Genomic DNA, 14,879 nt, shown 5'->3' with positions numbered 1-14,879 from the left:
AAGTACAGAGATTGTTTAGAAAGTTGTGGGGCTGTGAATTCCCCTGAGACAGGATCAATGTTTGTGAATCGAAACAATTGTCAGTTATGTTGTCCTAAACATTCATCAAAAGCCAAGAGATTCAAAACCTCAATTTCAATTTAAAATAAATCACTTCTGGAACATACCTCCTGTCCCAGAAAACAGGAATTATTTTTCTGATTAGCTTCATACCTTCAGTCACTGCAATTAATACTGTTGAATATTGCCAAACTTATAACACCTTCAATGTGCTATTGAAAACTAAGGCAGTAATGTTGACTAGTGATATCCTCCAGCTCGGGCTCACAAAGTATTCAAGTTTCATTAACTGAAAAAAAACTTTAAATGTATCTTTACTTAACAAACACCTTATTTCATGTGCTCTTATCTGAAACCTAAGGTATTCGACGTGCTATAGCATGCCAGTGACTTCAGATGTATATTGAAAACATGTTATAGCGAATATATATGTGTGTGTGGACGCACACACTTCTGGGCACATTGTGAAGTCCCTGTGACATGATTATCAAATTTATTGTTGAGCACATTTTTTTTCAGGTTTTTTTGGCATGGTTTGGTTTTTGCATTGCTATTTACAGGTTTCTATGCCTGATAGCTGTTTTTTCTATTTTCTAGTATCTTCTGAAGTGTAAGCAGGGAAAACCTTTCCGGGACGTGTTACAGCAGAATCCAAAGCGATTGAAAGAAATGACATTTGCATTGAGTCAGTCATCCTCATCTACTGGGCTACCATCACAGACATCTAGTTTACTTGTATCAAGAGCTATCAGAATAGTGAGTTTGCTGGTCAAGTTTGATGACCAGTGGCTATCGACTCAACATGAATTGGTTGCTTCTCTCCGTAAAATATGGATTTCAAATGATTTCCAGGAACGCCATCTAAAGGTTGATAGTATAGACTACACACATTGGAAAGAACCAAAACTTCTGGCTAAGTGTCTTCTCAATTTCATAAAACATCATCGTAATGAAGTCGAGCTTTTATTTCAACTGCTCAGAGCATTCACTGGGCGATTCATACCAGACTTCGAGTTTCTAAGAGATTTCTTAGAAAATACAGTTGCTAAGACCTATCCCGTTGAATGGAAGAGATTGGCTTTTTTGAAGTTCGTAGAGCTTTTCCACAATGATGCTTTCCCACAAGATCTCAAGGCCAAGATACTACAGTACATTCTCATTCCATCGTTTGCTGTTGCTTTTGAAAGAGGCGAAGGGGATATGTTGATAGGTGGTCCGCCAACACCTGATCAAGGGTTGAATGAGAAAGATCTGATAAGTGTGTTCATAAATAAAGTAATTGATCCAGAAAACCCATTTAGTACTTCAGATGCTGTGCGGATACTCTTACTGCAGTTTTCATGCCTGTTGGTGGAGCGAGCTCCAGCTCATATACATGATGCAGCCAATAAGTAAGTGAATCATTCGTGATTATAAATTGTCTAGTTCAGGGGTTCTAAAACTGTGCGCTGGGGCTCCCTGGTGCACTGCGAACCTTTGTCAGGAGTGACGTATATTGGTGGTCCCGACAAAGATTTTTCAAAGAGATTCTTTGTTAAACTGCTCTGGGGGAGCCGCAAATAAGTGCTCAGGGAAAGGGTTGAGAGAACCCCTGGTGTATAATTTATATTTGGAACTGGGTTTTTTTTTTTTTTAATTAAACTTATTTGAATATTTTGTGCATGTTTTTAATTATATGGGGAAGGGGTTGATTAATTCACCAATATTCCACATTTCCTTTGTCACACAGTAAATAAATGTTAATTTCTTTGAGGCTTTAAAATAGTCATACCTTAGCTAATGAAGATGATTCATTCTGGAATCATGTTCATTAGTCAAAACGTGATTTCCATAGGTTTCTATGGGGGGAAAATCATTTAATTCATTTCACTTACATCCAAAATTTGGAGATAGTCTTTTGCAATGTTTTATAAAGCTTTTTTCATGTCCTGAGTGTTGTGTTCATGTAAAAAAAGACTGACCAGAGACTAAAACGAACAGTGTCAGATGAATTTTAAGAAAAATAGGATACTGAAAATCTTTTTATTTTACTACACTGTAAGGTTCATAGCCGTCCTCTTATATGATGGGGTCAGCTTTTTCCTTGTGCTTTAGGAATATATTTCAATATTTGACTCCATTGGACATATTTCTATGTTGCCTGCTTATCACAGTGGTAGTTGATGTTATGTTCTCCAAAACATTCTTTGATTGAGTTTTTTTTCCAGAAAAATGTATTGAATGGCTCTTAGAATCCATACTTAGCATTTCTAGTTTTGATTAATGTGTGATTATTATAGTTTCTCTTGTGTTGCACCTTGTATCATGATCCAAGGCAAAGAGAATGGAAATCAAGATGTGTACTTGAATATATATACTTGCACTATTATTCATTTATGGTTTTTTTCTGTTCTTTAGAAAGCAAGGAAGCAACTTGAGAAGATTAATGACTTTTGCTTGGCCATGTTTGCTTGGGAAGAATTGTGTAGATCCAGCGACTAAGTACCATGGGCACCTGTTACTTGCGCATATAATAGCAAAGTTTGCTATTCACAAGCGAATTGTTTTACAGGTATTGTTAGTGTCTGACAACAGTAAATATTAGTTGTTTGAATATTATAAATCTGCACAATCATGTTAATTGAAGACAGAATGCAGACTAATAGAAAGAGATGTCTGGGAATACAGATGGCGTATATTCACGTATGGATGTGAAAAAAATTGCTAAAATTTAGATAAACATTTTTGGGGAAGAAAAATTTACATAAACACTCTGCATCATAGGTGCCAATGCTTCAGATTTTTTAGCCTTATGAAAATCTTCCGGTCAGAAACCAAATTCTTTTAATTCTTAGTACCTTTATAGAAAAGTCTCTAAAAATCCTCAAATTGTGATTTGCAAAACGAAAAATCCCTGTCCTTGAAGTTCTTAGCTGACCATGTTTCCTCAATGAAAATACGACAAATTAAGATTTCAGTAAATGGAAATTGTCAATTGCTACCAAAAATTAGGAAGCACACCTGAAAATCATGGTGGATTAAAATGAATTCTACAAAAAAAAATTGTAGCATGACAAATATGAGATACTTATATTTAGTCGCAATTATCATATAATTTATAAGTTGCAAAATGATTGTAGCTACTTTACGATCGAGGATGTACTATTGCCCAAACTCCAATTCAATGAATTCAAAAAACTATCTTTTCTTTCCTCTCTTCTCATCACAAAACTTTGTTGCAACCATATAAAAAGTTTAATTTCCGTTATGAGGGAAAAACCTAAGGTTTACTAGGTTGTACGATATACATGTACGTAAGAGGGGAAAGAAAAAGGTAGGGGAGAATGAAAAGAGAAATATATATACAGAGTATAGTAACATACTGTTTTTCCTTTCATCTGGTTTTTCTTTTTTTACATGCCATCACGCTAGAACAAGGTTATCGAAACATATTTATCGCAGATTCGTCAAGCAGAGATCACCCGAATTTTTTGTCAATTGCTTGTGAGCGAAGTGGTTAATTCTTTATTTTGGTGAAGGATATAAATTCAAGTGGGTTTTGTTACAGACATTGGAAAACAGGACATCTTAAGGGGAAAAAGTTGAGACTGCAATAATTGGGTAAAATGAGAATTTTGAGGGCAATCTGGTATGCATGGTCACCCTATGCAGTCCCTCAAAAAATCCATTTCGCTTTTTATTTTTTGACATGTTTTTGGGGCAACGAAATATCTCATCACGTGATAAAATATAGATTTTTCAAATCTGAGATTTAGCATCTATGCTTTAAAATAATCCTTTTTTCATTCGTTTTAGTATTTTAAATTTCTTACTGTTGCATTTTTGGAAGAAAAAAAATATCGGCTCATAATCCCAATATATGTAATGAAACTGCCTTGAACATTGTCTATGAAATACCTTTTCAATGTGATAACTTTTCTGAGACTAATGTTTTTGAGAGGTCATTCTCTAACACAATGACGTCTATGTGGTCAGGTTTTTCACAGCTTGCTGAAAGCACATGCTGCTGAGGCTCGTACAGTTGTTCGACAAGCCCTAGAAATTCTCACCCCAGCCATGCCAATCAGAATGGAAGATGGAGACACCATGCTTAATTATTGGACAAAGAAGATTCTTATTGAAGAAGGCCATACTCTCGCACAACTTGTTCATATCTTACAGCTTCTTGTTCGTCATTATAAGGTAAGATACCTTGTCAGTGTTGTTTTTTTTTTTGTAGATTTTTTACATCTAGATTATTTCAATGTTTATTTTTTTTAATCCTTTTTAAGGAAATTGAATAAAGGAATATATATTCATCTTGGTGTATATAATTTAATAACTTTTTTTTTAGTTATATTTAAAAAGTACTTTTTTCTTCAAAGCTATACTATCCTGTCCGTCACCATTTGATTCAACACATGGTGACATCAGTGCAGAGGCTATTGCTCACTCCGAATGCCTCGATCGAACACAAAAAACTAGCTGTTGACTTGGCTGAAGTGATCATCCGCTGGGAAGTCAAGAATATAGCAGAAGCTAAAAATGCACAACAGCAACAACAAAATGTTGCAGTCAAAGCTGATAAAAAAGAGGTAAACTTTAAAGCTATATATTTTATCTTTTTGGTTAAATTCCTTCATCAGAGGCACATACAAATTTTTACTTTTTACAGTTTTGGTCCTTCTGACTTAAAGCGTAATTTTTCTGAGAAATTAAGCTGTGGTCACACAAAAATTATGATCAGAATAAGTTTAAACTTCTGGTTGTTTGTTCTTCTTTGAGTTGTGACCACAAACCTAATTAACCACTAACATCAGTTTCCCAGGGCAAGGGGTAGTGGTCATCTTAAACACTACCTGATGTCTACCACTAACATTAGCAAAACGTTTAAAAAAACAATCGCTTATGACTCAATGGTCCTTTGATATGAGAAACTTTCAATAGACTTGTGAACTAAAGATTTCATAAAACTATAGATATACAGTATGAAATTTTCTGTGAACATTGATTTCTAATAAGATTTCAAATGTATTATTCACAATTTCTTCTATTGCGAAATTAAAGTTTGTCAGTTTCACTCAGTCGTATTATAGTCATGAGTTTTATTCATATAACATTGGTGCAAAATATTGCGAAAGGCAAGTAATATGGTGAAGACCATGCCAAATTATTTTGCTTTAACATGAACCGTCTCCCTTCGACTTACACCTTTACCTCCCTTGCCTCTTACTTTCAGATTTAATTATTGCCGCTCCTGCCTATCTCTCTCAACTCCATAGTGATAGTCTTCAGCTTTTATGTGCCACTGGGCACACATGTAATATTTTCCTACCTAGACATTGGGTGTAGCTATAAATTTCTTGTCAGACTTCTTCATTTTCATGCTGACTTGATGGTTGTCTTTGCTGGAGGAACACTGAAAGATGGTGCTCTTGTGAGCCGGGGGCCACTGCCATTAATCTTCCCGGACTGGAATTTTCTGATGCAACAATCCCTCATTTGAGGTAATGAAAGTCGGTCACTAATTGCATCAGTCTAGATTTGAGTGGTACTATCTATCACGCTACTGGAAATTCTTCAATCAACTTTATTTTTTTTTCAGATTGATGTACGTACTTGAATCTTATAAACACAAAATTCAAAGGACTTAATTGGGAAAACTTAATGTGAAATAACTTGGACAAGACATTCGTGTAGCCATATGCTACTAAGTAACTGAATGGATTGTTAGTAACACAAACAAAAGCATTCTATCGCAGTCATTAGACTATTTCACCAAACACCAACTCTGGCCATATTGCTATACTGCAATTCACTGTCGTTAACGAGTTGGGTTGGGAATAAAGATGCCATCTATCAGTGGTCATCACCTAATGGTTTAGCTCATTAGGGAAAATATCTCGTATATTCCCCAGTTCGAACCTGGGACTTGTTCGCCCAACACCGTGAAGGTTGCAGTCATTTTAACACCCTGTCATTTGGACGCCTTCACAGTCATGACTGGTCCAGACAAATTTTTATTAAAGTTTAGCATATGTCCAAGCAACATGCTTTTCAATAGCAATCGTATAGTTCAGTTTTGGATCAACCAGATTCCCATTCTGATATAAAAATTAGAGGGATTGATAAAATTCTTGGGTTTGTATTCTGAAAAAATGGTTGAGTTAGAAATTTTTTCAGTGTAATTTTTTACCGGATTTAAAAAAAATCATTATAGGTCTAATGATCTAAGAAATTATATAAATTCATAATTTTTTGCTTTAGTTAACAGAAGCTGGGCCCAGCAGTGGAATGGTTCCAGGAGGAAGGAGAGTCGGTGTAATGGAAATACCAGAACAAAGGAAATCAAGACAGTCTGTAATCGGCATGTATGCAAAAGACAAGTTCAAGCCTGTTGAAAAAGCTCAAGCAGATTCCATAGTGAATTTCTTGCTCCAGATGGCCTGCCAGGTGAATTATATATAAAGTGTTTGCATAAATTTGGAAATGATGTAATTGAATGGTTATGAATTTTAATTAGTGATGCCTGGGCTTAAAAAATTTTTGGCCAATGATTTTTTTTTTTTGCAATATTTTTCTATTTTTCTTTCGGAAGGCTTTTAAGTCCTCTAATGTAAAACGAATAGTTAAGCAAAGTGACAGCCTTTACTCAGATGTTTTCGGTGCATGTTCTTTCAGTGATACTCTTATGGCCGTATTCACATACAGAGTTGAAGCTGCAATCGCAGGTAAAAGGATTGGAGATCAAAATGGATTGGTTAAATTCAGGATGTTAGTCAATCCGTGTTGATGTCTAATAATTCAACCTGCGATTGAAGCTTAAATTGTTAGTGAATATGACAGTAAGCGTGAAACTAAATGGTCTGGATATTCTATGAGAACCTTTTCCATCTGTATAAGTATGAGATGCAGAACAGGTTTGATCTCTATCACATAAGAGGACACCTCTGAATTCCATTAGGTTGTGTGCATTCTGTAAATTAGTATCCAGTATCTGATGTTCCTTTAAATTCTTCACCAGATTGTGAAGTTGTTTCTTTACTTTCTCTTTTTTAGTGCTGCTTGGCATTTTACAAAAATTACCTTAATTTTGGGCCATACCTGGCACAAATTAAATGATTTTTCATATAAAACTATATATGCTAAGGAATGAGATTCTGGTACAAATGATGTTAAAATATATATAATTAACTCTTATCATTTCGTTAGCAGAGGTATGATTGTAATTGATTGAAAAATTTCAGCTGTCATCATGAGGACTGAAAAAAATGATATTGGTGCTTAAAATTCACTGAACATGATTAGTAAATTATAGTATGATGGCATAACAATATTTTTGGAACTTATGCCGGGTTGAAATACCTGCTAATATTGAAAAAGGGTGTCTTTAAATCTCAAATAATATTAAATTAATAAATAAAAATAAATAAAAATTAATATCAAATCTAAAAAATATACAGGGTGATTCAAAACTCAACGTACAAACTTTTAGGAAAGGTAGAAGACACAAATACAAAACAATCTTATAGGAATGCATGACCCGTTATTGGCTTATTTCTGAATCTTCATTTATTCTCCAGCTGATCAGGTTGGGGGTTTCTGGTCATACATTTCCATGTGATTGTTTCGTTTTTGTGTTTACCTCCCATAAAAGTTTGTACGTAAAGTTTTGAATCACCCTGTATATATAAATTGTATCCAGGATAATTTTTTTTTTCAAAAAAATTAATGTTCTGCAACATTTTAAGAAATGGTAAAAATTCCTAAAAATTTTGCTGGCACCAAACAAAAGAAAAAAAAAGTCTTGTTGTAAGCATATCATTCCCAAAGTGATAAGTGTGGTTAAGCTAAAAGGTAATTTCCCCCCAATATCTGTGGCCGAGTGACATGCAATATACTATTATTCAACTGTACATGCACCTCGTACACACATTCCTCTGTGATATTTCTGGAAAAATATTGTATTTTCGTAGCCTTTCTTACTGAGATGTCTTTTTTTCAAGGGGCCGGTGTTTTAAAGAGTATACTAAATATTTGATTGGCATTAAATTCTGATGTATTTCAATAAAATGCAATATTACTATTTGTGAAATGTAATGCTACAATTTCTAACTTGTATTTCTATGCTCAGGTGAATGAAACTTCAGCTGCAACAGGATCATCTGGAGAAATGTTATCTCGCCGCTGTGTTACTCTGCTTAAAACTGCTTTGAAGCCTGATGTTTGGCCAAATGCAGAACTCAAACTGGGTAGATTTGACCGATTACTGTTGTCAGTGGTGGGTTGAATGCTTTTTTAATGAAAAACTTTTTTGGCTGTACAAGTTTTGTAATTTTTGAATTTTTTTTCTTTTTGTTAAAAATTTATATGCTCGAATGTTTTTTTATATATGTTACGTGATAAATGTGATAAATCTGGTTATATTATGCATAATTGCTGACTAGTTTATCGCTTGTACCGACAATTATGCAGAACACCCTAGCGCGATTGGTAAACATGATTAATCGTATTAAATTCATTGCATTTGCTAGTTATTATATGTAATCGATATCTCGTATTAGTAAATATGATAAATCTGTCCCATTGCAGTGATGCTATTTATTTAGATAACAGCACTTTTTAGTCAGTCTGAACCGGATATGAATCATGATTTAATGAATTTTCCCAAACTTCCTTAAAGTGACTCGTCAAATTCTAAAATTGGATCTCTAACGAATGCCTATTTAACAAATTTTATTATCATACCCTGATATTATGAACTCTTATTTGACCAGTTCTTCAATTCAACAAATTTTTACAAGTTCTTCTGTTCGTACAGGTACAGGATTTGAAAACAAAAATCATTAAATCGTGAAATTCAGTAAATAGTTTGCTATAATGGATCCAACTATATTAAACATACTGCCGAGATTCATTTGGGGATTTTTTTAATGTTTATCAAATTCACCTATTAGGAGATTATGCATAATCACAGGTAAAAGTGAAATTTCAAGTATTCAATTTACCAGGTATTTCCTTAGGTATATAATCACCAGTAAAAGTGATAATTTTTTAGCATTTATCAAATATGCCTTTAGTAATTGGTTTTATACATAATTGCCAGTAAAAGTGATAAATTTATCCTAGAGTGGTAAAATTACAGTAATAAGTGATAAATTTATCATTATTTTATATGCATAATTGTTTATCACATTTACCATAACATACTTTTTCAAACTTTTCTGTTAAAAATGTAATTTTAATCTTTCTAATAGGAAACTCAGCAACCTAACCAGCAGCCGAATTACAGTAGTGTTTGTACAGCCCTGGAGCTACTCGCCTTCCTGCTGACCATTCTCAGAAAAGAAGTTATTCTGACTACTTTCCGTCCTTTACAAAGAGGCATCGCCACTTGTCTGAAGTGCCAGAACACAAAAGTAAAACTTTTTCCACTAATACACTATTTTTTCCTCCAGTGGTTGTCGCAGTATAAGTTATAGTGAGTGCATAGAATAACAAGAAATTATTTTAAATGAGTCCATAAGTTAACATGTGTGTATTTATAAATAATTCATAGTAGCAAGATTCTCATAAGCTGTGATTGTTATATCAGGCTTTTAATTATTGTTTAGGTTATCCGATCTGTGCACAGCTTGCTATCCCGACTGATGAACATATTTCCAACTGAACCAACTAATTCAGCTGTGTCTTCGAAGTATGAGGAACTGGAAAGTCTCTATACTGCCATCAGCAAAATTGTCTTGGATGGTTTACAGACTTATGAAAAGTAATATTCAGTAAATTTTGCATTACTTCTGTGTTTTTAAAGACTTTTATTACATTTTTATGAGTTTGCACTTTTATTAATGTATTCTTTTTTTCATAACTTTTTAGGGCCGTTACTGCATCTCCATCAGCACTGTTTGGCACGTTAATGATCTTGAAAGCGGCTTGTATGAACAATCCTTGTTACATCGACCGATTGATAGCATGCTTCATGCGCTCTTTACAGAAAATGGCTCGAGAGCATTTGACTCCATCAACCCAAGATACAAATCCAAGTAATTGATCCTCATCACTGTTTCTGACAAAATTGGTTTATCAGATAACATGAGACATGACATTGTTCTAAAATTCACTTTTTAGTCAGTTGAGCTTGAAAAAAAATGTGAACACATAATTAAAAACTTTAAACAATTTGACTTTTTAATTTGGCTGTTATCAAGTAAAATAAAAATAAAAAAACACATTTCGCATTAGTTTGAGAAAGTGTTCACTTCAACACACATATACAAAAAAACAATTTACCAAAAACTGCTCATCCCCTCTCTCCCTTGTGGTCAGGAGTCCGGCCAAATATCCTTCATCCTTAAGTTATATATCTCCTGGCTATAATACCCAGTGTTGCCCAATTGTTCTTACTGGTACCATTGAAGAAGTTGCAAACCATTTTAAAGAAATAAGCATGTTTGAAATGTATTTTTTGAGAACCCTGGCAACCAAAGTAAACATCCAACAAGTCATTGTTGAGGTTCACAAAGTATTGTTGCCAGACAGTTTTTCGCTCATTTCGGGCATTTGCTCAATCTGGTAAACTTTTAAAGTAGCCTATCGTTCGATATGGGTCCTGTTTGGTACATAAATTTGGTTTTTAAAACTTGGCAATGGTCGGTCTAAAATTTATATAAAGAAACACACACACACAGCAAATTATTTTATAGCTTCAACTACATATCTATTATTTAAGGCAAGGGGTTCTCAAACTGTGAGTCTCAAATTTTTATTAAGGGCAACGCAGAGCAGTGACTCTGTTTTTGAAAAAAATTTGCCATTCTTTTTTAAACAGCTCTGAGGAGCCCACGGAGCTCGCTCATAAGCATTGAATAGGAATAAAGTTTGAGAATCCTGACACAAAACAGAGTGAGAAAAACTTTCCCAGATAAATCTGTTACAAAAAAAAATCTTTATTTTGGTTGGTTAGATGAATTGCGAGAATGGTATAGAATTTGCATTGTGGCACCTCTTAGCATAAACAGAGTTGTTTAGCGCTGTAATTTCTGTGATGCATATGAAAGTGGCAAGCAGAGATGTGATCGCATGATAATAAAAGAAACTGTTTTTTTTTCTCTTATCAAAATAGCAAGGTGTACGCTTATGCAGTTACCAAAGTTTAAATATTTAAAAGGAAAAAATGTCTTTCATTACAAATGTACACTCCAATTGAAAAAATAATCAATGTTTATTTTTTTTCACCATTCTAGTGAATACAGACTTGCTGATTTTGAGTTTGGATCTTGTGAAGAATAGGGTTGGTGTTATGGGACAGGATATGAGAAAAACCTTTATTGGTACAATATTGGTGGGACTTATTGAAAAATCTCCCGATGTGAAAGTCCTGAAAGCCATTACGAAGATGGTCGAAGACTGGGTGAAGTGCAAGTCCCCTATCGCTGTCAATCAAAGTCCATCCGTTCGGGAGAAATCTATCCTCCTTGTAAAGATGATGCAGTTTATTGAGAAACGCTTCCCCAATGAGCTGGAATTGAATGCTCAGTTCCTGGAGTTGGTCTATTTTGTATATAAGTGAGTATTGTAAGAAAATGTGTTATGGCTCGTCCATGCAAAAAGACGCTAAAAGTTCCTAAAAGTTGAATATTTAGAGTCTGTTGTAGAAATTTCTAATCCAGCTAAGACTAAAAAAGAGGTAAATAGTAATGTGACTGGGGAGTGAGGACATGGGTTCTGTAATCAGTTATTGCACTTGTTTTATTTTGGTTGTCTTATATTTGCAGGTATAATTTTTACTAGCTATTAATGCAGTGTTTGTGTTGGTCGATAGCTTTTAACTTTTTGATTATATTGCAGAGATTCTCAAATGCTTGTCAGAATGTCTATTTGAATATGTATCCATGATAAGTCCTATCATGTACAGTGCACGGCTAAAATTTAGATGATTGTTAAGATTGCACATTCTCTAAGAAATATTAATTACGACATCATAAATTAATCACCACATACTCGGGTGAACATGTATTTCATTTGCGAGATAATAAAATTGGACTACACTGTATGAACATGACAAAACAAAAATAGCATGTAAACCAGTGTTTCTTAAAGTGGACAATATTGCCAGACTTCGAAATTGAAATCACGATATATAGTAGTAACAACAAACATATCTTCATAGAGTTTTCCCCATTATTTTTTTGCAGCCTGGTGGTTGAAAGCAACATCCAGTTTGGAGCTTGTCAGCCGAGTATGGCGTTATAAAAGTTTCAGCCAGTATTATAAAATTCTAGCTGGGTGTTTAACTGAAATTTTTTCAGGATGTCTTCCTAGTGAAATGGTTTTGAAGGAAGAATATTGTTTCATTCAATTGTGGCTGTAAAAAAAACACCATGATTTTTGTCTCAGTCTTGAGAATATTGCTTCGTGCTGCTCACAAAAGTCTGTCTTTGTCTGAAGTTTTTAAAATATTTGCTTGCGACATGCTTTTATGGAGATGCTACTTGGAAAATTATCTATTTCTTTTATTATCTGCAGCTTAAAATAATACCAATAACGCCCAATGGAAGCTTTATGATCTTTTACTGATGAATGCAGTCGATTATTTCTATAGACCTTCTACAAAGTGCCTCAAAGATTCTCAATAGGTTTGCGATTAGGGATACATGCATTTCTTTCAAACTGAGCAACACAACTCGGGTCTATCGCTATGAGTAATTTACTACCTAGTGAGTTGTGGGGGATACATGCCGGCCAATCAAGAACTTATAAAATTTTTATCATTAAAGTAGGCTTTTTTGCATGACCTCTCTACTATATGCAATGGTTCCCTATTACTATGATCTGCCTGTATTATCTTGCTGAAACTCCCACTGGAAATCAGCTAGAGGTTAATCATATAGTAATAGATCATCCTCTAGTGCAGTGTTCTATATAGTGGGCGATATCACCCCCTGCTGGACGATGGAATTGTCCAGAGAGTAATAGAATCTGCAGGTATAACATAGAATCCTGTGGGTATGCTTGAGTTGGGGGCAATGTCGATCCATGTGACATATTTTCAAGCTCACTAATCTTTGTATTTTGTACTCTCATTTCAAAACTGATTTTTTACCTTTTTTTTAATATGCTGCTGTACCTGTTTCTTGTATATATCTATGAACCGTATCTGTTGGCATTGGAAGTCCATATGAGCTTTCAATTTTCCGTGCAGCCATCCTTTGCTTAGATGCCAGTCATTAGATTCTTGTCATTTCTGTTATGTTATAAGAGCTGCAATTTCTGAAACAGTCTTTCTGATTTCAACTTCCATATTTTGCTAACTTCAGAACTATACTGAATAGTGGCAATGTCATTTGTGGCGAATTTGCATATTACAATGATCAATTGCAAAAATTTGTTGTGTTAAAGGTTTTGCCAACTTAAATTTTACTCTTTTTGTTAAATCTTATTTTCATTACAAATATTAGCATTGTTTTTGATAGTTAAATGTTTGTAAAAATATTTTTAAAGCAAAAAAAAGCATCCAATAATCCTTATTCTATAATTTGGTTTATTTTTGAATTTAAGACAGAAATTGAAAAATTACTGTGTTAAAATTTGTGGCGGGCCTGATAAGACTTCAACGTGGGTTGCAGTTTGCCCATCATTAAACTAGATTAAGAGATGTTTCTAAATTTTTGAAAATGGTATAAAGGTGATAAGAATGTAGTTTATTCTCTAAAAACCTGATTTTCCTTTTTTATTTCTTAAAGGATATTGGATATTCCAAAACTAAGTTTTATTCCATTAGTTTTTTTACCTGATTTTTGTAGAGAAATCGTGTGTGTATATATATATCTTTTCTCTCCAGGGATGATTCTCTCAAAGGGACAGAATTGCAATCTAAACTGGAACCTGCTTTCATGGCTGGCCTTCGATGCATCCAGCCACACATTCGTGCCAAATTTTTCGAGGTATTTAATTCCAGCATACATAAGAGACTTCACGAAAGGCTTATGTACATAGTGTGTTCTCAGAATTGGGAGACCATTGGCCCACACTTCTGGATCAAAAACTGTATAGAGCTTCTTTTAGTCACTGCTAATGACAGCTCGGTCATTAAGAATGCAGCTGTAAATATATTGTTACCGACGGTCACATCCATCACTGGCATGGCAGATTGCCAAGAGAGGATAAATCTTGATCTCATCAAAGACGAACCTATGGAAATTGAGATAACAAGAGAAAGCGTAAGTTTATTGTTTTTAAGTTTTTTAACTTTATAATACTATATTGCACTATCGACTAGATATGCCCCAGCTCTGTCGTGTTGTTTTTGAATAATGTGTCCCACTGAAAGAAAATAAACTATTTCTTTTACAGTTTAGTTATTAAATTTCGTTTCTGTTAATTTAAATCCTGCATAATTTTTCTGGGTTACGACAAAGTTAACTTTACTAACCATACTCAATCTGGTTTATATTGTTTGATGTTGAGATTATTCATGTTTTTAAATTTTGACTTATTCATTTAGTACAAGGTGGAAATGGCGTTTTCAGACTATTTTCTAAGTGGCTGTGCTCAGATGTTATATTTTGGTGTCTTGCTTATCTTTTTAGTTCAGACTTAGTAATTATCTATTGCCATAGAACAGCGTTTTTTCACCTTTCTGAACCAGTAAAATATGTGAAACAATTTGATTTACTGCTAATATCAAGAATAGCTTGGCCATGAATACCATACTTTTATTCATTCAGACTTCTTTTTTCGATAGTCCTATTTTATTTTTTTTCAACAAAGCTTATTTGAATTTGTAATCTTTACTAAAATTGTAAAGGTACGTTTCATAACTTATTCCTTCACAATTTAAT

At 33.9% G+C, this 14,879-nt stretch overlaps 1 protein-coding gene across 1 annotated transcript in view; it reads left to right on the top strand.

Moving 5' to 3' along the window:
* Nipped-A (Transcription-associated protein Nipped-A) overlaps positions 1 to 14,879 on the top strand; it is an 86,744-nt gene that overhangs the window by 54,025 nt on the left and 17,840 nt on the right. The window contains exons 36-46 of the mRNA XM_089252214.1: positions 658 to 1,451; positions 2,458 to 2,611; positions 4,036 to 4,242; positions 4,425 to 4,634; positions 6,307 to 6,492; positions 8,174 to 8,320; positions 9,297 to 9,458; positions 9,654 to 9,808; positions 9,916 to 10,082; positions 11,283 to 11,604; positions 13,880 to 14,258. Coding sequence (XP_089108340.1) covers positions 658 to 1,451; positions 2,458 to 2,611; positions 4,036 to 4,242; positions 4,425 to 4,634; positions 6,307 to 6,492; positions 8,174 to 8,320; positions 9,297 to 9,458; positions 9,654 to 9,808; positions 9,916 to 10,082; positions 11,283 to 11,604; positions 13,880 to 14,258 — 2,883 coding nt within the window. The remainder of the gene's footprint in view (positions 1 to 657; positions 1,452 to 2,457; positions 2,612 to 4,035; positions 4,243 to 4,424; positions 4,635 to 6,306; positions 6,493 to 8,173; positions 8,321 to 9,296; positions 9,459 to 9,653; positions 9,809 to 9,915; positions 10,083 to 11,282; positions 11,605 to 13,879; positions 14,259 to 14,879) is intronic.

This window comes from Pholcus phalangioides, unplaced genomic scaffold, assembly GCF_987345545.1.
Source record: "Pholcus phalangioides strain wild (caught in Gottingen) unplaced genomic scaffold, Ppha-v1.0 ptg000028l_1, whole genome shotgun sequence".
Taxonomy (NCBI): domain Eukaryota; kingdom Metazoa; phylum Arthropoda; class Arachnida; order Araneae; family Pholcidae; genus Pholcus; species Pholcus phalangioides.
Note: the sequence above shows the minus strand (reverse complement) of the source record. Positions and strands in the feature narration are given on the sequence as shown.